At 55.8% G+C, this 24,593-nt stretch overlaps 1 protein-coding gene and 1 long non-coding RNA gene across 2 annotated transcripts in view; one reads left to right on the forward strand and one right to left on the reverse strand.

Moving 5' to 3' along the window:
- doc2a (double C2-like domains, alpha) overlaps positions 1–15,047 on the reverse strand; it is a 58,921-nt gene extending 43,874 nt beyond the window's left edge. Inside the window, exons 1-2 of the mRNA XM_072566625.1 lie at positions 14,274–15,047; positions 12,564–12,783 (exon numbers count right to left, since the gene is read on the reverse strand). Of these exons, the coding sequence (XP_072422726.1) occupies positions 12,564–12,783; positions 14,274–15,047 (994 nt within the window). The remainder of the gene's footprint in view (positions 1–12,563; positions 12,784–14,273) is intronic.
- The window catches only part of LOC140470498 (uncharacterized), a 605,436-nt gene that overhangs the window by 165,379 nt on the left and 415,464 nt on the right, over positions 1–24,593 (forward strand). The window lies entirely within an intron of this gene.

A 24,593-nucleotide genomic window follows, 5' to 3' on the forward strand; every position in this document is an offset into this window, starting at 1 on the left:
TGTCCCACGTCCCCATCCCAATGACTTCCCACCCCCCCGCCCCAATCCCCATCTCTGTCCCCATCCCCATTACTCAGTCTGTCCCACATCCCCCATCCCAATGACTTCCACCCCCCCGCCCCAATCCCCATCACTGTCCCCCCCCGTCACTGTCCGTCCCCATCCCCATCACTCACTCTGTCCCTTATCCCCATCCCAATGACTTCCCAGTCCCCTGCCCCAATCCCCATCACTGTCCCCCCCGTCACTGTCCGTCCCCATCCCCATCATTCACTCTGTCCCTTATCCCCATCCCAATGACTTCCCAGTCCCCTGCCCCAATCCCCATCACTGTCCCCATCACTCACTCTGTCCCCTGTCCCCCATCCCAATGACCTCCCAGCCCCCAATCCCCATCACTGTCCCCCATTCCCATCACTCACTCTGTCCCACATCCCCCATCCCAATGTCTTTCCAACCCCCCCCACCCCAATCTTCATCACTGTCCCCAATCCCCATCACTGTCCCCAATCCTCATCACTCGCTCTGTCCCACATCCCCCATCCCAATGACTTCACAACCCCCCGCCCCCATCCCCATCACTGTCCCCATCCCCATCACTCACTCTGTCCCACGTCCCCCATCCCAATGACTTCACAACCCCCGCCCCCATCCCCATCACTGTCCCCCCCCGTCACTGTCCGTCCCCATCCCCATCACTCACTCTGTCCCTTATCCCCATCCCAATGACTTCCCACTCCCCCACCCCCATCCCCATCACTGTCCCCATCCCCATCATTGTCCCCATCTCTATCACTCACTCTGTCCCACGTCCCCCATCCCAATGACTTCCCACTCCCCCACCCCCATCCCCATCACTGTCCCCATCCCCATCACTGTTCCCATCTCTATCACTCACTCTGTCCCACATCCCCCATCCCAATGACTTCCCACTCCCCCACCCCCATCCCCATCACTGTCCCCCACCCCCATCACTGTCCCCATCTCTATCACTCACTCTGTCCCTTATCCCCATCCCAATGACTTCCCACTCCCCCACCCCCATCCCCATCACTGTCCCCATCCCCATCACTGTCCCCATCTCTATCACTCACTCTGTCCCACATCCCCCATCCCAATGACTTCCCACTCCCCCACCCCCATCCCCATCACTGTCCCCATCCCCATCATTGTCCCCATCTCTATCACTCACTCTGTCCCACATCCCCCATCCCAATGACTTCCCACCCCCCCCCACCCCCATCCCCATCACTGTCCCCATCCCCATCACTGTCCCCATTCCCATCCCTCACTCTGTCCCACATCCCTCACCAATGACTTCCACCCCCCCCGCCCCAATCCCCATCACTGTCCCCCCATCCCCATCACTCACTCTGTCCCTGTCCCCCATCCCAATGACTTCCCACCCCCCCGCCCCAATCCCCATCACTGTCCCCATCCCTATCACTCACTCTGTCCCCGTCCCCCATCCCAATGACTTCCCACCCCCCCGCCCCAATCCCCATCACTGTCCCCATCCCATCACTGTTCCCATCCCTATCACTCACTCTGTCCCACGTCCCCATCCCAATGACTTCCCACTCCCCCACCCCCATCCCCATCACTCACTCTGTCCCTGTCCCCCATCCCAATGACTTCCAACGTCCCACCCCCATCCCCATTACTGTCCCCCATCCCCATCACTGTCCCCATCCCCATCACTGTCCCCATCCCCATCACTGTCCCCCAACCCCATCACTGTCCCCCAACCCCATCACTGTCCCCCAACCCCATCACTGTCCCCCACCCCCATCACTGTCCCCCACCCCCATCACTGTCCCCCACCCCCATCACTGTCCCCCACCCCCATCACTGTCCCCCACCCCATCACTGTCCCCCAACCCCATCACTGTCCCCCAACCCCATCACTGTCCCCCAACCCCATCACTGTCCCCCACCCCCATCACTGTCCCCCACCCCCATCACTGTCCCCCACCCCCATCACTGTCCCCCACCCCCATCACTGTCCCCCACCCCCATCACTGTCCCCCAACCCCATCACTGTCCCCCAACCCCATCACTGTCCCCCAACCCCATCACTGTCCCCCAACCCCATCACTGTTCTCATTCCCATCACTCACTCTGTCCCCTCTCCCCTGTTCTATGTTCATAGCTCTTTGAAAGTTGCCACTCAGGTGGATCGAGCTTGTAAGAAGGCCTATGGTGTATTATTGTTCATTAGCAGAGGGATTGAATTCAAGAGTCGTGAGGTGATGTTGCAGCTGTACAGGACCTTGGTAAGGCCACAGTTGGAGTACTGTGTGCAGTTCTGGTCGCCTCACTTTAGGAAAGATGTGGAAGCTTTGGAGAGGGTGCAGAGGAGATTTACCCGGATGTTGCCTGGAATGGAGAATAGGTCGTACGAGAATAGGTTGAGAGTGCTAGGCCTTTTCTCATTGGAACGGTGAAGGATGAGGGGTGACTTGATAGAGGTTTATAAGATGATCAGGGGAATAGATAGAGTAGACAGTTCCCCGGGTACAACAGAGTGTAACAAGGGGACATAAATTTAAGGTGAAGGGTGGAAGGTATAGGGGGGATGTCAGGGGTAGGTTCTTTACCCAGAGAGTGGTGGGGGCATGGAATGTGCTGCCTGTGGGAGTGGCAGAGTCAGAATCATTGGTGACCTTTAAGTGGCAATTGGATAGGTACATGGATAGGTGCTTAAGCTAGGACAAGTGTTCGGCACAACATTGTGGGCCGAAGGGCCTGTTCTGTGCTGTATTGTTCTATGTTCTATATTCTACGTTCTATGTCCCTGTCCCCCATCCCAATGACTTCCCACCACCCTGCTCCCATCCCCATCACTGTCCCCATCCCCATCACTGTCCCCCAACCCCATCACTCACTCTGTCCCTGTCCCCCATCCCAATGACTTCCCACTCCCCTGCCCCAATCCCCATCACTGTCCCCATTCCCATCCCTCACTCTGTCCCCTGTCCCCAGCCCAATGACTTCCCACTCCCCTGCCCCAATCCCCATCACTGTCCCCATCTCCATCACTCTGTCCCCTGTCCCCAGCCCAAAGACATCCACCTCCCCCATCCCAATCCCCATCACTGTCCCCATCCCCATCACTGTCCCCCATCCCCATCACTCACTCTGTCCCTGTCCCCCATCCCAATGACTTCCCACCCCCCCGCCCCAATCCCCATCACTGTCCCCCCCATCCCCATCACTCACTCTGTCCCTGTCCCCCATCCCAATGACTTCCCACCCCCCCGCCCCAATCCCCATCACTGTCCCCATCCCCATCACTCACTCTGTCCCTGTCCCCCATCCCAATGACTTCCCACCCCCCCGCCCCAATCCCCATCACTGTCCCCCCATCCCCATCACTCACTCTGTCCCTGTCCCCCATCCCAATGACTTCCCACCTCCCCGCCCCAATCCCCATCACTGTCCCCATCCCCATCACTCACTCTGTCCCCGTCCCCCATCCCAATGACTTCCCACTCCCCCACCCCAATCCCCATCACTGTCCCCATCCCCATCACTCACTCTGTCCCTGTCCCCCATCCCAATGACTTCCCACTCCCTAGCCCAATCCCCATCACTGTCCCCATCCCCATTACTCAGTCTGTCCCACGTCCCCATCCCAATGAATTTCCACCCCCCCCCTCCCCCCAGTCCCAATCCCCATCACTGTCCCCCCATCCCCATCACTCACTCTGTCCCTGTCCCCCATCCCAATGACTTCCCACCCCCCTGCCCCAATCCCCATCACTGTCCCCATCCCCATCACTCACTCTGTCCCTGTCCCCCATCCCAATGACTTCCCACCCCCCCGCCCCAATCCCCATCACTGTCCCCCCATCCCCATCACTCACTCTGTCCCTGTCCCCCATCCCAATGACTTCCCACCCCCCCGCCCCAATCCCCATCACTGTCCCCATCCCCATCACTCACTCTGTCCCCGTCCCCCATCCCAATGACTTCCCACCCCCCCGCCCCAATCCCCATCACTGTCGCCCCATCCCCATCACTCACTCTGTCCCTGTCCCCCATCCCAATGACTTCCCACTCCCTAGCCCAATCCCCATCACTGTCCCCATCCCCATTACTCAGTCTGTCCCACGTCCCCATCCCAATGAATTTCCACCCCCCCCCTCCCCCCAGTCCCAATCCCCATCACTCCCCATCCCTCCACATCCCATTACCATGGAGAGAGAGGTTGACTCTGGATCTACACGGATTGGCCCAGTGAACTACAGCGTAAATTACAGGAACGACACCTCACCTTCTGGTTGGGCAGCCTACAGTCTGTGTCAAATGACCTCCCTCCCCATTCGCCGACTCTCTTCCCTTGTACTGCTCCCTGCTGCCAAGGGGATACCTCCCTCCCATTGACCAACCAGTTCATAACTCCAACTGTCTTCACTTGCCCCACTTCACCACCCTATTCCCATCACCCCGTTTATCTGCAGCTCCCCCTGCACCCACCCCCAGTCCTGACCCATAACGTCAACTTCTGCACCTCCTGATGCTGCCTGGCTTCCTGTGTTCTTCCAGCCTCCTGACTGTTGACTCTGTACCTAACTCTGTGCTATCCCTGTCCTGGGAGTGTTTGATGGGGTGGCGGGGGGGTGGGGGGGGGGGGGGTGGCAACGACAGTGTAGACGGAGCTTTACTCTGTATCTAACTCTGTGATATCCCTGTCCTGGGAGTGTTTGATGGGGGGGACAGTGTTGAGGGAGCTTGACTCTGGATCTAACCCCGTGCTGTCCCTGTCCCTGGGATGGGGGTGACAGTGTAGAGGGAGCTTCACTTTGTATCTAGCCCTGTGCAGTCCCTGTCCTGGGAGTGTTTGATGGGGGACAGTGCAGAGGGAGCTTCCCCCTTTCCCTGACCCTGCGATGTGGGGGGACAGTATAAAGGGAGTGTCCCCCTTTCCCTGACCCTGCGATGGGGGGGGGACAGTATAAAGGGAGTGTCCCCCTTTCCCTGACCCTGTGATGGGGACAGTATAAATGGAGCGTCCCCCTTTCCCTGACCCTGTGATGGGGAGAGTATAAAGGGAGTGACCCCCTTTCCCTGACCCTGCGATGGGGACAGTATAAAGGGAGTGTCCCCCTTTCCCTGACCCTGTGATGTGGGGGGACAGTATAAAGGGAGTGTCCCCCTTTCCCTGACCCTGTGGTGGGGACAGTATAAAGGGAGTGTCCCCCTTTCCCTGACCCTGTGATGGGGACAGTATAAAGGGAGTGTCCCCCTTTCCCTGACCCTGTGATGGGGACAGTATAAAGGGAGTGTCCCCCTTTCCCTGACCCTGCGATGGGGACAGTATAAAGGGAGTGTCCCCCTTTCCCTGACCCTGTGATGGAGGGGGGGACAGTATAAAGGCAGTGTCCCCCTTTCCCTCACCCTGCGATGGGGACAGTATAAAGGGAGTGTCCCCCTTTCCCTGACCCTGCGATGGGGGGGGGACAGTATAAAGGGAGTGTCCCCCTTTCCCTGACCCTGTGATGGGGACAGTATAAAGGGAGTGTCCCCCTTTCCCTGACCCTGCGATGGGGACAGTATAAAGGGAGTGTCCCCCTTTCCCTGACCCTGTGATGGGGATAGTATAAAGGGAGCGTAGCCCTTTCCCTGACCCTGCGATGGGGACAGTATTAAGGGAGCTTCCCCCTTTCCCTGACCCTGTGATGGGGACAGTATAAAGGGAGTGTCCCCATTTCCCTGACCCTGTGATGGGGACAGTATAAAGGGAGTGTCCCCCTTTCCCTGACCCTGCGATGTGGGGGGACAGTATAAAGGGAGTGTCCCCCTTTCCCTGACCCTGCGATGGGGACAGTATAAAGGGAGTGACCCCCTTTCCCTGACCCTGCGATGGGGACAGTATAAAGGGAGTGTCCCCCTTTCCCTGACCCTGTGATGGGGACAGTATAAAGGGAGCGTCCCCCTTTCCCTGACCCTGTGATGGGGACAGTATAAAGGGAGCGTCCCCCTTTCCCTGACCCTGTGATGTGGGGGGGACAGTATAAAGGGAGTGTCCCCCTTTCCCTGACCCTGTGATGGGGACAGTATAAAGGGAGCGTCCCCCTTTCCCTGACCCTGCGATGGGGACAGTATAAAGGGAGCGTCCCCCTTTCCCTGACCCTGTGATGTGGGGGGGACAGTATAAAGGGAGTGTCCCCCTTTCCCTGACCCTGTGATGGGGACAGTATAAAGGGCGCGTCCCCCTTTCCCTGACCCTGTGATGGGGACAGTATAAAGGGAGTGTCCCCCTTTCCCTGACCCTGCGATGGGGACAGTGTAAAGGGAGTGTCCCCCTTTCCCTGACCCTGCGATGGGGACAGTATAAAGGGAGTGTCCCCCTTTCCCTGACCCTGTGATGGGGACAGTATAAAGGGAGTGTCCCCCTTTCCCTGACCCTGTGATGGGGACAGTATAAAGGGAGTGTCCCCCTTTCCCTGACCCTGTGATGGGGACAGTATAAAGGGAGTGTCCCCCTTTCCCTGACCCTGTGATGGGGACAGTATAAAGGGAGTGTCCCCCTTTCCCTGACCCTGTGATGTGGGGGGACAGTATAAAGGGAGTGTCCCCCTTTCCCTGACCCTGTGATGGGGACAGTATAAAGGGAGTGTCCCCCTTTCCCTGACCCTGCGATGGAGGGGGGGACAGTATAAAGGGAGTGTCCCCCTTTCCCTGACCCTGCGATGGGGACAGTATAAAGGGAGCGTCCCCTTTTCCCTGACCCTGTGATGGGGACAGTATAAAGGGAGTGTCCCCCTTTCCCTGACCCTGCGATGGGGACAGTATAAAGGGAGTGTCCCCCTTTCCCTGACCCTGCGATGGAGGGGGGGACAGTATAAAGGCAGTGTCCCCCTTTCCCTCACCCTGCGATGGGGACAGTATAAAGGGAGTGTCCCCCTTTCCCTGACCCTGTGATGGGGACAGTATAAAGGGAGTGTCCCCCTTTCCCTGACCCTGTGATGGGGACAGTATAAAGGGAGTGTCCCCCTTTCCCTGACCCTGTGATGGGAGGGGGGACAGTATAAAGGGAGTGACCCCCTTTCCCTGACCCTGTGATGGGGGGGGGGACAGTATAAAGGGAGCGTCCCCCTTTCCCTGACCCTGCGATGGGGACAGTATAAAGGGAGTGTCCCCCTTTCCCTGACCCTGCGATGTGGGGGGACAGTATAAAGGGAGTGTCCCCCTTTCCCTGACCCTGCGATGGGGACAGTATAAAGGGAGTGTCCCCCTTTCCCTGACCCTGCGATGGAGGGGGGGACAGTATAAAGGCAGTGTCCCCCTTTCCCTCACCCTGCGATGGGGACAGTATAAAGGGAGTGTCCCCCTTTCCCTGACCCTGTGATGGGGACAGTATAAAGGGAGTGTCCCCCTTTCCCTGACCCTGTGATGGGGACAGTATAAAGGGAGTGTCCCCCTTTCCCTGACCCTGTGATGGGGACAGTATAAAGGGAGTGTCCCCCTTTCCCTGACCCTGCGATGTGGGGGGACAGTATAAAGGGAGTGTCCCCCTTTCCCTGACCCTTCGATGGAGGGGGGGACAGTATAAAGGGAGTGTCCCCCTTTCCCTGACCCTGTGATGGGGACAGTATAAAGGGAGTGTCCCCCTTTCCCTGACCCTGCGATGTGGGGGGACAGTATAAAGGGAGTGTCCCCCTTTCCCTGACCCTTCGATGGAGGGGGGGACAGTATAAAGGGAGTGTCCCCCTTTCCCTGACCCTGTGATGGGGACAGTATAAAGGGAGTGTCCCCATTTCCCTGACCCTGTGATGGGGACAGTATAAAGGGAGTGACCCCCTTTCCCTGACCCTGTGATGGGGGGGGGGACAGTATAAAGGGAGTGTCCCCCTTTCCCTGACCCTGTGATGGGGGGGGGGACAGTATAAAGGGAGTGACCCCCTTTCCCTGACCCTGCGATGGGGACAGTATAAAGGGAGTGACCCCCTTTCCCTGACCCTGCGACGGGGACAGTATAAAGGGAGCGTCCCCCTTTCCCTGACCCTGCGATGGGGACAGTATAAAGGGAGTGACCCCCTTTCCCTGACCCTGCGATGGGGACAGTATAAAGGGAGTGTCCCCCTTTCCCTGACCCTGCGATGGGGACAGTATAAAGGGAGTGTCCCCCTTTCCCTGACCCTGCGATGGGGACAGTATAAAGGGAGTGACCCCCTTTCCCTGACCCTGCGATGTGGGGGGACAGTATAAAGGGAGTGTCCCCCTTTCCCTGACCCTGTGATGGGGACAGTATAAAGGGAGTGTCCCCCTTTCCCTGACCCTGTGATGGGGACAGTATAAAGGGAGTGTCCCCCTTTCCCTGACCCTGCGATGGGGACAGTATAAAGGGAGTTTCCCCCCTTTCCCTGACCCTGCGATGGGGACAGTATAAAGGGAGTGTCCCCCTTTCCCTGACCCTGCGATGGGGACAGTATAAAGGGAGTGTCCCCCTTTCCCTGACCCTGTGATGGGGGGGGGACAGTATAAAGGGAGTGTCCCCCTTTCCCTGACCCTGTGATGGGGACAGTATAAAGGGAGTGTCCCCCTTTCCCTGACCCTGCGATGGGGGGGATCAGTATAAAGGGAGTGTCCCCCTTTCCCTGACCCTGTGATGGGGACAGTATAAAGGGAGTGTCCCCCTTTCCCTGACCCTGTGATGGGGACAGTATAAAGGGAGTGTCCCCCTTTCCCTGACCCCGCGATGGAGGGGGGGACAGTATAAAGGGAGTGTCCCCCTTTCCCTGACCCTGCGATGGGGACAGTATAAATGGAGCTTCCCCCTTTCCCTGACCCTGCGATGGGGGGGATCAGTATAAAGGGAGTGTCCCCCTTTCCCTGACCCTGCGATGGGGGGGGGACAGTATAAAGGGAGTGTCCCCCTTTCCCTGACCCTGTGATGGGGACAGTATAAAGGGAGTGTCCCCCTTTCCCTGACCCTGTGATGGGGACAGTATAAAGGGAGTGTCCCCCTTTCCCTGACCCTGTGATGGGGACAGTATAAAGGGAGTGTCCCCCTTTCCCTGACCCTGCGATGGGGACAGTATAAAGGGAGTGTCCCCCTTTCCCTGACCCTGCGATGGGGACAGTATAAAGGGAGTGTCCCCCTTTCCCTGACCCTGCGATGGGGACAGTATAAAGGGAGTGTCCCCCTTTCCCTGACCCTGCGATGGGGACAGTATAAAGGGAGTGTCCCCCTTTCCCTGACCCTGCGATGGGGACAGTATAAAGGGAGTGTCCCCCTTTCCCTGACCCTGTGATGGGGACAGTATAAAGGGAGTGTCCCCCTTTCCCTGACCCTGCGATGTGGGGGGACAGTATAAAGGGAGTGTCCCCCTTTCCCTGACCCTGCGATGGGGACAGTATAAAGGGAGTGTCCCCCTTTCCCTGACCCTGTGATGGGGACAGTATAAAGGGAGTGTCCCCCTTTCCCTGACCCTGTGATGGGGACAGTATAAAGGGAGTGTCCCCCTTTCCCTGACCCTGCGATGTGGGGGGACAGTATAAAGGGAGTGTCCCCCTTTCCCTGACCCTGTGATGGGGACAGTATAAAGGGAGTGTCCCCCTTTCCCTGACCCTGCGATGGGGACAGTATAAAGGGAGTGTCCCCCTTTCCCTGACCCTGCGATGGGGTGGGGGGGGGGGACAGTATAAAGGGAGTGTCCCCCTTTCCCTGACCCTGCGATGGGGACAGTATAAAGGGAGTGTCCCCCTTTCCCTGACCCTGCGATGGGGACAGTATAAAGGGAGTGTCCCCCTTTCCCTGACCCTGCGATGGGGACAGTATAAAGGGAGTGTCCCCCTTTCCCTGACCCTGCGATGGGGACAGTATAAAGGGAGTGTCCCCCTTTCCCTGACCCTGTGATGGGGACAGTATAAAGGGAGTGTCCCCCTTTCCCTGACCCTGCGATGTGGGGGGACAGTATAAAGGGAGTGTCCCCCTTTCCCTGACCCTGTGATGGGGACAGTATAAAGGGAGTGTCCCCCTTTCCCTGACCCTGTGATGGGGATAGTATAAAGGGAGTGTCCCCCTTTCCCTGACCCTGCGATGGGGACAGTATAAAGGGAGTGTCCCCCTTTCCCTGATCCTGCGATGGGGACAGTATAAAGGGAGTGTCCCCCTTTCCCTGACCCTGCGATGGGGACAGTATAAAGGGAACGTCCCCCTTTCCCTGACCCTGTGATGGGGACAGTATAAAGGGAGTGTCCCCCTTTCCCTGACCCTGCGATGGGGACAGTATAAAGGGAGTGTCCCCCTTTCCCTGACCCTGCGATGGGGACAGTTATAAAGGGAGTGTCCCCCTTTCCCTGACCCTGTGATGGGGACAGTATAAAGGGAGTGTCCCCCTTTCCCTGACCCTGCGATGGGGACAGTATAAAGGGAGTGTCCCCCTTTCCCTGACCCTGTGATGGGGACAGTATAAAGGGAGTGTCCCCCTTTCCCTGACCCTGTGATGGGGGGGGACGGTATAAAGAGAGTGTCCCCCTTTCCCTGACCCTGTGATGGGGACAGTATAAAGAGAGTGTCCCCCTTTCCCTGACCCTGTGATGGGGACAGTATAAAGGGAGTGTCCCCCTTTCCCTGACCCTGTGTTGGGGACAGTATAAAGAGAGTGTCCCCCTTTCCCTGACCCTGCGATGGGGACAGTATAAAGGGAGTGTCCCCCTTTCCCTGACCCTGTGATGGGGGGGGGACAGTATAAAGGGAGTGTCCCCCTTCCCCTGACCCTGCGATGGGGACAGTATAAAGAGAGTGTCCCCCTTTCCCTGACCCTGTGATGGGGACAGTATAAAGGGAGTGTCCCCCTTTCCCTGACCCTGTGATGGGGGGGGGACAGTATAAAGGGAGTGTCCCCCTTTCCCTGACCCTGTGATGGGGACAGTATAAAGGGAGTGTCCCCCTTTCCCTGACCCTGCGATGGGGACAGTATAAAGGGAGTGTCCCCCTTTCCCTGACCCTGTGATGGGGACAGTATAAAGGGAGTGTCCCCCTTTCCCTGACCCTGCGATGGGGACAGTATAAAGGGAGTGTCCCCCTTTCCCTGACCCTGTGATGGGGACAGTATAAAGGGAGTGTCCCCCTTTCCCTGACCCTGTGATGGGGACAGTATAAAGGGAGTGTCCCCCTTTCCCTGACCCTGCGATGGGGGGGATCAGTATAAAGGGAGTGTCCCCCTTTCCCTGACCCTGTGTTGGGGACAGTATAAAGGGAGCGTCCCCCTTTCCCTGACCCTGCGATGGGACAGTATAAATAGAGTGTCCCCCTTTCCCTGACCCTATGATGGGGATAGTATAAAGGGAGTGTCCCCCTTTCCCTGACCCTGCGATGGGGACAGTATAAAGAGAGTGTCCCCCTTTCCCTGACCCTGTGATGGGGACAGTATAAAGGGAGTGTCCCCCTTTCCCTGACCCTGCGATGGGGACAGTATAAAGGGAGTGTTCCCCTTTCCCTGACCCTGCGATGGGGACAGTATAAAGGGAGTGTCCCCCTTTCCCTGACCCTGTGATGGGGATAGTATAAAGGGAGTGTCCCCCTTTCCCTGACCCTGCGATGTGGGGGGACAGTATAAAGGGAGTGTCCCCCTTTCCCTGACCCTGTGATGGGGACAGTATAAAGGGAGTGTCCCCCTTTCCCTGACCCTGTGATGTGGGGGGACAGTATAAAGGGAGTGTCCCCCTTTCCCTGACCCTGTGATGTGGGGGGACAGTATAAAGGGAGTGTCCCCCTTTCCCTGACCCTGTGATGGGGACAGTCTAAAGGGAGTGTCCCCCTTTCCCTGACCCTGTGATGGGGACAGTATAAAGGGAGTGTCCCCCTTTCCCTGACCCTGCGATGGGGACAGTATAAAGGGAGTGTCCCCCTTTCCCTGACCCTGCGATGTGGGGGGACAGTATAAAGGGAGTGTCCCCCTTTCCCTGACCCTGTGATGGGGACAGTATAAAGGGAGTGTCCCCCTTTCCCTGACCCTGTGATGTGGGGGGACAGTATAAAGGGAGTGTCCCCCTTTCCCTGACCCTGCGATGGGGACAGTATAAAGGGAGTGTCCCCCTTTCCCTGACCCTGTGATGGGGACAGTATAAAGGGAGTGTCCCCCTTTCCCTGACCCTGCGATGGGGACAGTATAAAGGGAGTGTCCCCCTTTCCCTGACCCTGTGATGGGGACAGTATAAAGGGAGTGTCCCCCTTTCCCTGACCCTGTGATGGGGACAGTATAAAGGGAGTGTCCCCCTTTCCCTGACCCTGTGATGGGGACAGTATAAAGGGAGTGTCCCCCTTTCCCTGACCCTGCGATGGGGACAGTATAAAGGGAGTGTCCCCCTTTCCCTGACCCTGTGATGGGGACAGTATAAAGGGAGTGTCCCCCTTTCCCTGACCCTGCGATGGGGGGGGGGACAGTATAAAGGGAGTGTCCCCCTTTCCCTGACCCTGTGATGGGGACAGTATAAAGGGAGTGTCCCCCTTTCCCTGACCCTGTGATGGGGACAGTATAAAGGGAGTGTCCCCCTTTCCCTGACCCTGCGATGGGGGGGTGCCCGTGTCCTGAGGTACTGATCCTTACCCTCGATGCTGTTGCGAAAGCTGAATGGGGCGTACTGGTTGAACGGGAAGCTGTCGAACTGTCTGATCTGAAGGCACTTCCAGATGTCACTGGCTGGTGGCAGCCGGTCTGCTCGCCTGTCCTTTCCTGGGTTTCTCATCAGCAGCGTCTTCCCCTCGATGGGCCCTGGGCAAATCAGGTGGAAGTTTTCCTCATCGCCCCCATCGTACGTGCAAAGGGTCTGCAAGGGTGATGGCGTCACTGTCACAGCCGCATCACCTACCTAACTCCCTGTCCCAGTGGCTGCTGGGTGGTTACAGAGACAGGGAAGGGTGGGGTAGGGGTTACAGAGATAGGGGTGTGTGGGGTGTACGGGGGTTACAGAGAGAGGGAGGGGGTGGAGGGGGGTTACAGAGACAGGGAGGGGGTGGAGGGGGGGGTTACAGAGATAGGGAGGGGGTGTAGGGGGGTTACAGAGATATGGAGGGGTATGGGGGTGGAGGTGGTTGTGGTGATAGGGAAGGGGTGGAGAGGTTTAGGGAGGAGTGTATGGGCTGGGGGGATTTACAAAGATAGGGAGGGAGTGTAGGAGCTTGAGAAGCTGAAAGATGTAGGGCAGGGTTTCTGGGATCGAGGATGGGCGATTGATAGGATGGGATGTCGGGACTGTTGGAGGATCAAAGTTGGGGAAGGGGTGTGGTGTCTGGAGGAGTTCCTGTTGTTAGGAATGGTATCAAGCCTGCAGGAGGTGACTGAGATATGGTAGAGTGGTGATTCGACCGTTCATACCCACACGGGAGAGCAGAGTGTTCAATGTGAAAGATAAAATATCCCACAGCGCACAACCTCCTCAGCACTGACCCTCCCACAGTGCGGGGCTCCCTCAGCACTGACTCTCCCACAGTGCGGGGCTCCCTCAGTGCTGACCCTCCCTCAGTGCGGGGCTCCCTCAGGACTGACCCTCCCACAGTGCGGGGCTCCCTCAGCACTGACTCTCCCACAGTGCGGGGCTCCCTCAGTGCTGACCCTCCCTCAGTGCGGGGCTCCCTCGGCGCTGACCCTCCCTCAGTGCGGGGCTCCCTCGGCGCTGACCCTCCCACAGTGCGGGGCTCCCTCGGCGCTGACCCTCCCACAGTGCGGGGCTCCCTCGGCGCTGACCCTCCCACAGTGCGGGGCTCCCTCGGCGCTGACCCTCCCACAGTGCGGGGCTCCCTCGGCGCTGACCCTCCCACAGTGCGGGGCTCCCTCGGCGCTGACCCTCCCACAGTGCGGGGCTCCCTCGGCGCTGACCCTCCCACAGTGCGGGGCTCCCTCGGCGCTGACCCTCCCACAGTGCGGGGCTCCCTCGGCGCTGACCCTCCCACAGTGCGGGGCTCCCTCGGCGCTGACCCTCCCACAGTGCGGGGCTCCCTCGGCGCTGACCCTCCCCCGGCTCTGACCCTCCCTCGGCGCTGACCCTCCCTCGGTGATGTCTGGTTGTCCGTTACTGACCGTCCCTCGGTGCTGACCCTCCCTCGGCCCTGACCCCTCCCTCGGCGCTGACCCCTCCCTCGGCGCTGACCCTCCCTCGGCGCTGACCCTCCCTCAGCCCTGACCCCTCCCTCGGCCCTGACCCTCCCTCGGCCCTGACCCTCCCTCGGCGCTGACCCTCCATGCTGGAAGAAGCGCCGAGCCAGTGTTTTGTTGTTTCCGCATCCTCCTGGGTGTGTGCTGGCGCCCGAGTGACCTTACCTCCCAATTGGCGAAGGGCGAGGGGGGCAGCAGAGTGCCCGAGGGTCCGTTGCGGCCCATCAGCCCGTCGGTGCAGATGTCGCAGGTGGGTGACAGGGTCCAGTTCCAGTAGGGCAGGAAGAATCCCTCGTCCCCGGTCAGGTGCCGCATCTCCTTCTCGAAGAAGAGCAGGTACCGGCGGTGCCAGACGGCGAACGCCGGGCCCATGTGGGCAAAGTTGGGATCGTCCTTGGTCTTGATGGGCTTGGCCGCCACGTAGTGCACCCAGGTGCAGACGTCATAGACACTAGCGTTACGGAAGGTGGGGCTGCCTGCCTCCGAGGTGTTGCGGCTGACCAGGATGACGTAACGCTGGCTGATGGTCGTCTTGGCGAGCACCAGCCGGTTCACGAAACGCCGCCTTTCCGCCCAGCCCATCTCGTGGAGAGCCCGGCGCACGGTCAGGCGCCTCCACTGGCACCGTGGGCCCCGGTACCCCTCCTTGCACTCGCTGCAGTCGAAGCCAGAGAAAGGGCCATTGCAGACGCAGAGCCTCCTGTAGAAGCTGGAGGGCCAGGCCATGCGGAAGTCCCGGCCGGAATAGCCGGGCGTCTGGGGGCCCACCACGCTCTGGCAGCTCCCCCGGCCGCTCCTCTCCCCGCACACTGAGCCATCTTGCTCCCACACAGGGCAGCAGGTCTGGCTCTTTAACGCACCGGCGTGGGTGCAGGCCCTGGGGAACTGTGCACTCACGCTGCCCACCAGCACTGATGCCAGCAGCAGTCTGACTGCCATGCCTGCCAGCAGCTCCTCCAGTGCCTGGTCGCTGACTGGGCACGCTGGATTTATACACCAACCACTCCCCCTGCTCCCTGGCACCTACTCCTGCTCTGACTGCGCCTGCCAACTCCTGCATCAGGCCCTGCACCCAGAATCAGGATAATACCTTACAAGGCAGAATGAGGCAGGACAACCCATCGGCTCAAAACCGAGCCTCCAGAGATCATCCCACCCACATCCGGTTTCCCCCCACTAACCCTGAAATTAGCTAAACCTGCACATCCCTGGGCACTACGGGGCACTGTCCCCACAACCGATCCCACCCGAACCTGCACATCCCTGGGCACTACGGGGCACTGTCCCCACAACCGACCCACCCTAACCTGCACATCCCTGGGCACTACGGGGCACTGTCCCCACGGCTGACCCACCCTAACCTGCACATCCCTGGGCACTACGGGGCACTGTCCCCACGGCCAATCCCACCCTAACCTGCACATCCCTGGGCACTACGGGGCACTGTCCCCACGGCCAATCCCACCCGAACCTGCACATCCCTGGGCACTATGGGACACTGTCCCCACGGCCAATCCCACCCGAACCTGCACATCCCTGGGCACTACGGGGCACTGTCCCCACGGCTGACCCACCCTAACCTGCACATCCCTGGGTACTACGGGACACTGTCCCCACGGCCAACCCACCCTAACCTGCACATCCCCGGGCACTACAGGACACTGTCCCCACGGCCAATCCCACCCTAATTCGCACACCCTGGGCACTATGGGACAATTTCCCCACGGCCGATCTACCCTAACCTGCACATCCCTGGGCACTACGGGACAATTTCCCCACAGCTGATCCCACCCTAACCTGCACATCCCTGGGCACTACGGGACAATTTCCTATGGCCACAGCCACACGTGTGCACACTGTCACACAGTCACACACACACAGTCTCTCTCTATCTTTCTCTCGCACTGACTCACACACACACACACACACACACACACACACACACACACACACACACACACACACACACACACACACACACCATGCACCCAATCTTTCTCACACACATGCACCCACACACACCCACACATACACCTTCTCTCCTACACACACAAGCATACTCTCGTATGCACCCACTCACACTCACTCAACTGCACCCACCCACACACACTCCGACCCACACTGACCCTCGCACACTCACACACACACACACCATAACACTCACACATGATTTGGAGATGCTGGTGTTGGTGTTTGTACACACGCACACACACCTTCTCTCCTACACACACAAACATACTCTCACACGCACCCACACGCATTCACCTTCACCTTCACACACTCTCCAACCCACACTGACACTCTCACATTCGCACACACACACACTCACTCACACGCACACACATGATTTGGAGATGCCGGCCTTGGTGTTTGTACACACACGCATGCACACCACACTGACACAAAGTTAATTGGAAGCACTAGCTTTCGGAGCACCGCTCCTTCACCAGGTGGGTGTGTAGTTACACGGTTATAAGACACAGAATTTATAGTAACAGTTTACAGTGTGATGTGACTGAAATTATACACCAAAAAAGACCTGGATTGTTTAAGTCTCTCATCTGTTAGAATGACCAGGATAGTTTCACTTCTTTCATGTGTAAATCACAAAACATTTAAAACGTTACACTCTCAGGTTAACTGTAACAATTGGTGGAAGGCCAGATAAGATATTGAAGGTGTTAGCTCCCTGTGTTCTCTGTGCCATAATGTTTAGATTGATTCTAATCACAAAAGTGAGTCTTACATGGATTCATGCAGTTTTTGAGCCAAGTACAATGTAACTCGGCAAGTACAAATTCACCCCACAAACAGATATGTCCATGTGTGTGTGTGTGTCTATCTGTCTGGGGTAGGGAGTTGTGAGTGTGTGAGAGAGTGTATGTGTGTGTGTATGCGAGTGTAAAGGGGTCTAAGTCTGTGAGAGGATGTGTGTGGGAGTGTGTGTGTCTGTAGGGGTGTGTGAGTGTCTGTGTGTGTGTCTGTGTATGTGTGTGTGTAGGAGTGTCTGTGTGTCTGTCTGTGTGTGTGTATATAATGCAATGGTGGTCACCTGTAGTGTAGGTACACGAAACCAATACACCAAGACGTCCCATCATATAAGGCATTGGGAGCCTATGTGAGAATCTCTCCGGCTATGTTGAAGGCATCTTGAAACCTATTGTACAGGGGACCCCGAGCTTCTGTCGTGACACTATGGATTTCTTACAGAAACTCAGCACCCATAGACCTCGTGAACATTCCTCATCACAACAGACCTTTCAGCACCCTACACCAGCATCCCCCACAATGACAGCATCACGGCAACAGCCTCAGTACTCAACACCAACAACTGCCGATCTCTAAACACCATCCTACAACTCATCCACTTTATCCTCGATCACAATGTCTTCACCTTTGACAACCAATTCTTCATCCAGACCCATGGAACAGCCACGGGGACCAAATTTGCACTCCAATGTGCCAACATCTTCATGCACAGGTTCGAACAAGACTTCATCTCCATGCAGGATCTCCAACCAACATTGGACACCAGGTACATTGATGACATTTTCTTAGTGTGACATGAATGCAAGGTCCCGGGATGAGGCCCTCCCTATGGGTATGGAACTTAGCTACCAGCCTCTGCTTGGCCACTTTTTGCTGCTGCCTGTCCCAAAGTCCGCCTTGGAGGATGGCCACCCGAAGGTCCAAGGTCGAATATCCTGGACTGCTGAAGTGTTCCCCAACTGTTGCCGTAGCCTTTGCTCAGATTCCCCAATGTACCATGCCCCAGGGCATCCTTGTCTGCAGTGTATGAGATAGACAATGTTGGCTGAGTCACATGAGTACCTGCCACGTACATGGGGGGAGGTGTCCCCACGCATAATGTGGTATCCATGTCCACACTCTGACACATCTTGCAGTGCCTACCGTGACGGGGATATATGGAGTTGTCCTGAGAGCCGGGCAGTTTGGTACGAACAAGGATCTGTTTGAGGTTTGGTGGTTGTTTAAAGGCGAGTAGTAGAGGTGTGGGGAAGGTCTTGGTGAGGTGCTCATCCTCATTGATAATTTGTTGCAGGTCATGAAGAACATGGCGTAATTTTACAGCTCCTGGGAAATACTGAACAACGAAGGGTACCCTGTCGGTTGCAGCCTGTGTCTGTCTCCTGAGGAGGTCATTACGGTTCCTCACTGTGGCACGTCCGAACTGGCGGTCGATGAGTTGGGCATCGTACCCCGTTCTTGTGAGGGCATCCTTGAGTACTTTCAGGTGTCTGTCACATTCCTCCTCATCTGAGCAGATCCGGTGTATGCGTAGGGCTTGTCCATAGGGAATGGCTGTTTTAATATGTTTTGGGTGGAAGCTGGAGAAGTGTAGCATTGTGAGGTGGCCTGTGGGTTTGCGGTAGAGTGTGGTGCTGAGGTGTCCGTCCTTGATGGAGACGCACGTGTCCAAGAATGAGACAGATAGTCGAGAGTAGTCCATGGTGAGTTTGATGGTGGGATGAAACTTGTTGATGTCACTGTGTAGTTTTATCAGTGACTCCTCACCATGGGTCCAGAGGAAGAAAATGTCATCAATGTACCTGGTGTCCAATGTTGGTTGGAGATCCTGCATGGAGATGAAGTCTTGTTCGAACCTGTGCATGAAGATGTTGGCACATTGGAGTGCAAATTTGGTCCCCGTGGCTGTTCCATGGGTCTGGATGAAGAATTGGTTGTCAAAGGTGAAGACATTGTGATCGAGGATAAAGTGGATGAGTTGTAGGATGGTGTTTAGAGATCGGCAGTTGTTGGTGTTGAGTACTGAGGCTGTTGCCGTGATGCTGTCATTGTGGGGGATGCTGGTGTAGGGTGCTGAAAGGTTTGTTGTGATGAGGAATGTTCACGAGGTCTATGGGTGCTGAGTTTCTGTAAGAAATCCATAGTGTCACGACAGAAGCTCGGGATCCCCTGTACAATAGGTTTCAAGATGCCTTCAACATAGCCGGAGAGATTCTCACATAGGCTCCCAATGCCTTATATGATGGGACGTCTTGGTGTATTGGTTTCGTGTACCTACACTACAGGTGACCACCATTGCATTATATACACACACACAGACAGACACACAGACACTCCTACACACACACATACACAGACACACACACAGACACTCACACACCCCTACAGACACACACACTCCCACACACATCCTCTCACAGACTTAGACCCCTTTACACTCGCATACACACACACATACACTCTCTCGCACACTCACAACTCCCTACCCCAGACAGATAGACACACACACACACATGGACATATCTGTTTGTGGGGTGCATTTGTACTTGCCGAGTTACATTGTACTTGGCTCAAAAACCATGTAAGACTCACTTTTGTGATTAGAATCAATCTAAACATTATGGCACAGAGAACACAGGGAGCTAACACCTTCAATATCTTATCTGGCCTTCCACCAATTGTTACAGTTAACCTGAGAGTGTAACGTTTTAAATGTTTTGTGATTTACACATGAAAGAAGTGAAACTATCCTGGTCATTCTAACAGATGAGAGACTTAAACAATCCAGGTCTTTTTTGGTGTATAATTTCAGTCACATCACACTGTAAACTGTTACTATAAATTCTGTGTCTTATAACCGTGTAACTACACACCCACCTGGTGAAGGAGCGGTGCTCCGAAAGCTAGTGCTTCCAATTAAACCTGTTGGATTATAACCTGGTGTGGTGTGATTTTTAACTTTGTACACCCACACATGCACATTATCTCTCTCTCTCACACCCACACACCCACACACCCACACACCCACACACCCACACACCCACACACCCTCTCACACTCTCTCACACACACACTCACTCACACACTCTCTCACACACACACACACACCCACGCACACACCAACTCACTCACTCACACACACCCACACACATTCACTCACGCACTCTCACACTCTCACACTCTCACACTCTCACACTCTCACACTCACACAGACACACACACACTCACACACTCACACACTCACACACTCACACACTCACACACTCACACACTCTCACACACTCTCACACACTCTCACACACACACACTCACACTCTCTCGCTCACACACACACACCCACTCACTCACACACACACACACAAACACACACACTCTCACACACTCACACCCACACGCCCCCACACCCCCACACCCCCACACCCCCACACACTCACACCCACTCACTCACTCTCACACACACACACTTACACTCATACACACTCACACACACACACACCCACACACACACCCACTCACACACGCACCCACTCACACACCCACACACACACACCAACACATACACCCACTCTCACACACTGACACACCCACACATACACACACACACTCACACACACTCACACACACTCACATACACACACACACTCACACACACTCACACACACACTCTCACACCCACACACCCACACACCCACTCACACACTCACACACTCACACACTCACACACACTCACACACACACGCTCTCTCTCACACACCCATTCACACACACGCACTCTCTCTCTTACACCCACACATACACACGCTCTCTCTCTCACACACTCTCACTCACACTCACACACCCACACCCACTCACACACACGGTCTCTCTCACACACCAACACATACTCACACACTCCCACTCCCACTCTCACACACTCGCACTCGCACTCGCACACCCACACCCACATACATCCACACTCACACACACACCCATACACCCACTCACACGCACACTCACTCGCACTCGCACACCCACACCCACATACATCCACACTCACACACACACCCATACACCCACTCACACGCACACTCACTCACACTCTCATACCCACACACACATACATCCACGCACACATACACATACATACTCTCACGCTCTCACATTCACACACTCACACATTTACGCACCCACACCCCCGCACCCCCGCACCCCCGCACCCTCACCCACACACCCACACACCCACACACCCACACACTCACACACTCACACTTTCACATCCACACATATACCCACACTCTCATACATCCACACTCACATACACACATGCATACCCATACACACACCCACACGCATACATACAAACACACACTCACACGCCCACTCACACACCTCTCTCCATCACTTATCACAGAGGATGAAAAGAAAGACACAGTGTGGGAGTGACTGCGAAAGAGACCCAGAGGGAGTGTCAGTGAGGGAGAAAAGGAGAAAAGAAGGGTGACTGATTAACCGGAGAGTCAGTGTTACCTCAGTTAGTGGGAGGGTCCATCACAGTAAGCTCAGATAGATGTGGGAATTCAACCCATGGTGTTGGCATTGTTCTGCATGACAAACCAGCAATCTACCAACTCCACCAATCCTGTATCTAACCCCGTGTTGTCCCTGTCCCTGGGATGGAGGGGGACCGTCTAGAGGGAGCTTTACTCTGTATCTAACCAAGTGCTGTCCCTGTCTCTGGGATGGGGGGACAGTGTAGAGGGAGCTTTACCCTGTATCTAACCCCATGCTGTCCCTATCCCTGGGATGGGGGGAGGGACAGTGTAGAGGGAGCTTTACCCTGTATCTAACCCCGTGCTTTCCCTGTCCCTGGGATGGGGGGACAGTGTAGAGGGAGCTTTACCCTGTATCTAACCCTGTGCTGTCCCTGGGAGTGTTTGATGGGGGACAGTGTAGAGGGAGCTTTACTCTGTATCTAACCCCTTGCTGTCCCTGTCCCTGGGAGTGTTTGATGGGGGACAGTGTAGAGGGAGCTTTACTCTGTATCTAACCCCGTGCTGTCCCTGTCCCTGGGAGTGTTTGATGGGGGGACAGTGTAGAGGGAGCTTTACTCTGTATCTAACCCCCATGCTGTCCCTGTCCTGGGAGTGTTTGATGGGGGGGACAGTGTAGAGGGAGCTTTACTCTGTATCTAACCCCGTGCTGTCCCTGTCCTGGGAGTGTTTGATGGGGGGACAGTGTAGAGGCAGCTTTACTCTGTATCTAACCCCGTGCTGTCCCTGTCCTGGGAGTGTTTGATGGGGGGACAGTGTAGAGGGCGCTTTACTCTGTATCTAACCCCGTGCTGTCCCTGTCCCTGGGTGTGTTTGATGGGGGACAGTGTAGAGGGAGCTTTACTCTGTATCTAACCCCGTGCTGTCCCTGTCCCTGGGAGTGTTTGATGGGGGGCAGTGCAGAGGGAGCTTTACTCTGTATCTAACCCCTCACTGTCCATGTGCTGGGGAATGTTTGATGGGGTGAGGGGACAGTGTAGAGGGAGCTTTACCTTTGTATTAAGTTGCCATCTTGTACAACTGTCAGCTTCCTGCTGTCTGTCTCTCTCTCTCTCTCTCTCTCTCTCTCTCTCTCTCTCTCTCTCTCTCTGTCTGTGTATCTGCCACCCTGCTGACCAGTGTATGTTTTGTTTCATTCAAGGGTTTGCTGAAATCTCCTGTGTTATGCTGAAATGTGACCGAGGTCTCCAGCAACCCACACCTTTCTGAAAGTCTCATTCTGTCTGATCGGTTGGAGGAACACGGAGCGTTCAACTGGGCCATTGTGTTTTTGGTCGTCACCCTGGTCGTTCCGTGTGGGATCGGTGAGTCGTTCACATGGTGATATGATAAGGTGTTTGTGAATTTATCTTCGGCTAAATTCATGATCAGCCAGTCACCTTTCTACCCGATATCCAGACATTCATCTTTCAAACGCTTCTGGTTACGAATGTAATGCCCTGTTTTCACTTCCCCCCACAACCGTTCCCACCATTACCCTCCTCATCTCCCTGTTTTCCCCCGCTTCCCCATATCCTCCTGTCCCCCTGTCACCCCTGATTCCACCGCCCCCCCGTTCCCCCAGTCTGCCCCATTCTCCCATTCCTCCCCCCCCCCCCCTCCCAGTTCCCCTTGCTCCCCCCCACCGTCTGCCCCGTTCCCCAATGTCCTCACCTCACACTGGCGAATATGTTCCGGTGCCTCAGATGGTAGAACATAGAATGTAGAAAAGGGCAGCACCGAACAGGCCCTTCGTATTAATCCGAATGTAAAATAAAATAATGTCACCTACACACCCCTCAACTCCCTGCTGTCCATGTGCACGTCCAACAGGTGCTTAAATCTCCCCAATGACTCTGCTTCCCCCACCACCGCTGGCAACAAATCCCATACATTCACAACTCTCTGCATAAAGAACCTTCCTCTGACGTCTCCTTTATAACCTTCCTCCTAATATCTTCAAACTATGACCCCTCGCACCAGTCAGTCGTGCCCTGGGGAAAAGTCTCTGGCTATTGACTCTATCCATGCCTCTCATTACCTTCTTCACCTCGATCAGGTCTCCTCTCTTCCTCCTTCTCTCCAGAGAGAAAAGTAGGAGTTTATTCAACCTTTCTTCATAAGGCAAGCCTTCCAGTCCAGGCAGCATCCTGGTAAACCTTCTTTGCACCCTCTCCAAAGTCTCTGTATCTTTCCTATAGTAGGGTGACCAGAACAGGACACAATATTCCAAGTGTGGTCTCACCAGGGACTTGTAGAGCTACAACAAAACCTTGCGGCTCTTAAACTTGATCCCCCTGTTAATGAAAGCCAAAACACCAAATGCTTTCTTAACAACCCTATCCATCTGGGTGGCAACTTTGAGGGATCTATGTACTCAAACACCCAGATCCCTCTGTTCTTCCACACTACCAAGAATCCTGTCTTTAATCCTATATTCAGCGTTCGAGTTCCACCTTCCAAAATGCATCACTTCGCATTTATCCAGGTTGAACTCCACCTGCCATTTCTCAGCCCAGCTCTCCATCCTGTCAATGTCACGCTGCAGCCGACAGTAGCCCTCTATACTATCGACGACCCCTCCAACCTTTGTGTCATCTGCAAATGTACTAGCCCCCACCCCTCGACCCCCTCATCCAAGTCATTAATAAAAGCTACAGAGAGCAGAGGCCCCAAGAACAGAGCCCAGCAGGACCCCACTCTACACTGTCCTCCAGGCAGAATACTTTCCATCTACAACCACACTCTGCCTCCTGTCAGCCAACCAATTCTGAACCCAGATCGCCAAACCTCCCTGTATCCCGTACTTCCTGACCTTTATCAATGAGCCTCCCATGGGGAACCTTATCAAATGCCTTGCTAAAGTCCATATACACCGCACCTACTGCTTGACCTTCATTGACCTGTCTTGTCACTTCCACAAAGGACTCCATAAGAATTGTGAGGCATGGCCTGTCCCTCACAAAGCCATGCTGACTGCCTTTAATCACACGATACTTTGGCAAATAGCCATAAATCCCATCCCTCCGAATTCTTTCCAAAACTTTGCTGACCACAGACGTAAGACTGACCGGGTCTGGAATTGTCAGGGATTTCCCTATTCCCCTTCTTGAGAAGAGGAACACCATTCACCTCCCTCAAATCCTCCAGTACGACTCCCATGGAGAGTTTCTATCTTCACTGTTCAGCCCATTGAATGGAGGAGTAG

The sequence above is a fragment of the Chiloscyllium punctatum genome, chromosome 51, assembly GCF_047496795.1.
Source record: "Chiloscyllium punctatum isolate Juve2018m chromosome 51, sChiPun1.3, whole genome shotgun sequence".
Lineage (NCBI taxonomy): Eukaryota > Metazoa > Chordata > Chondrichthyes > Orectolobiformes > Hemiscylliidae > Chiloscyllium > Chiloscyllium punctatum.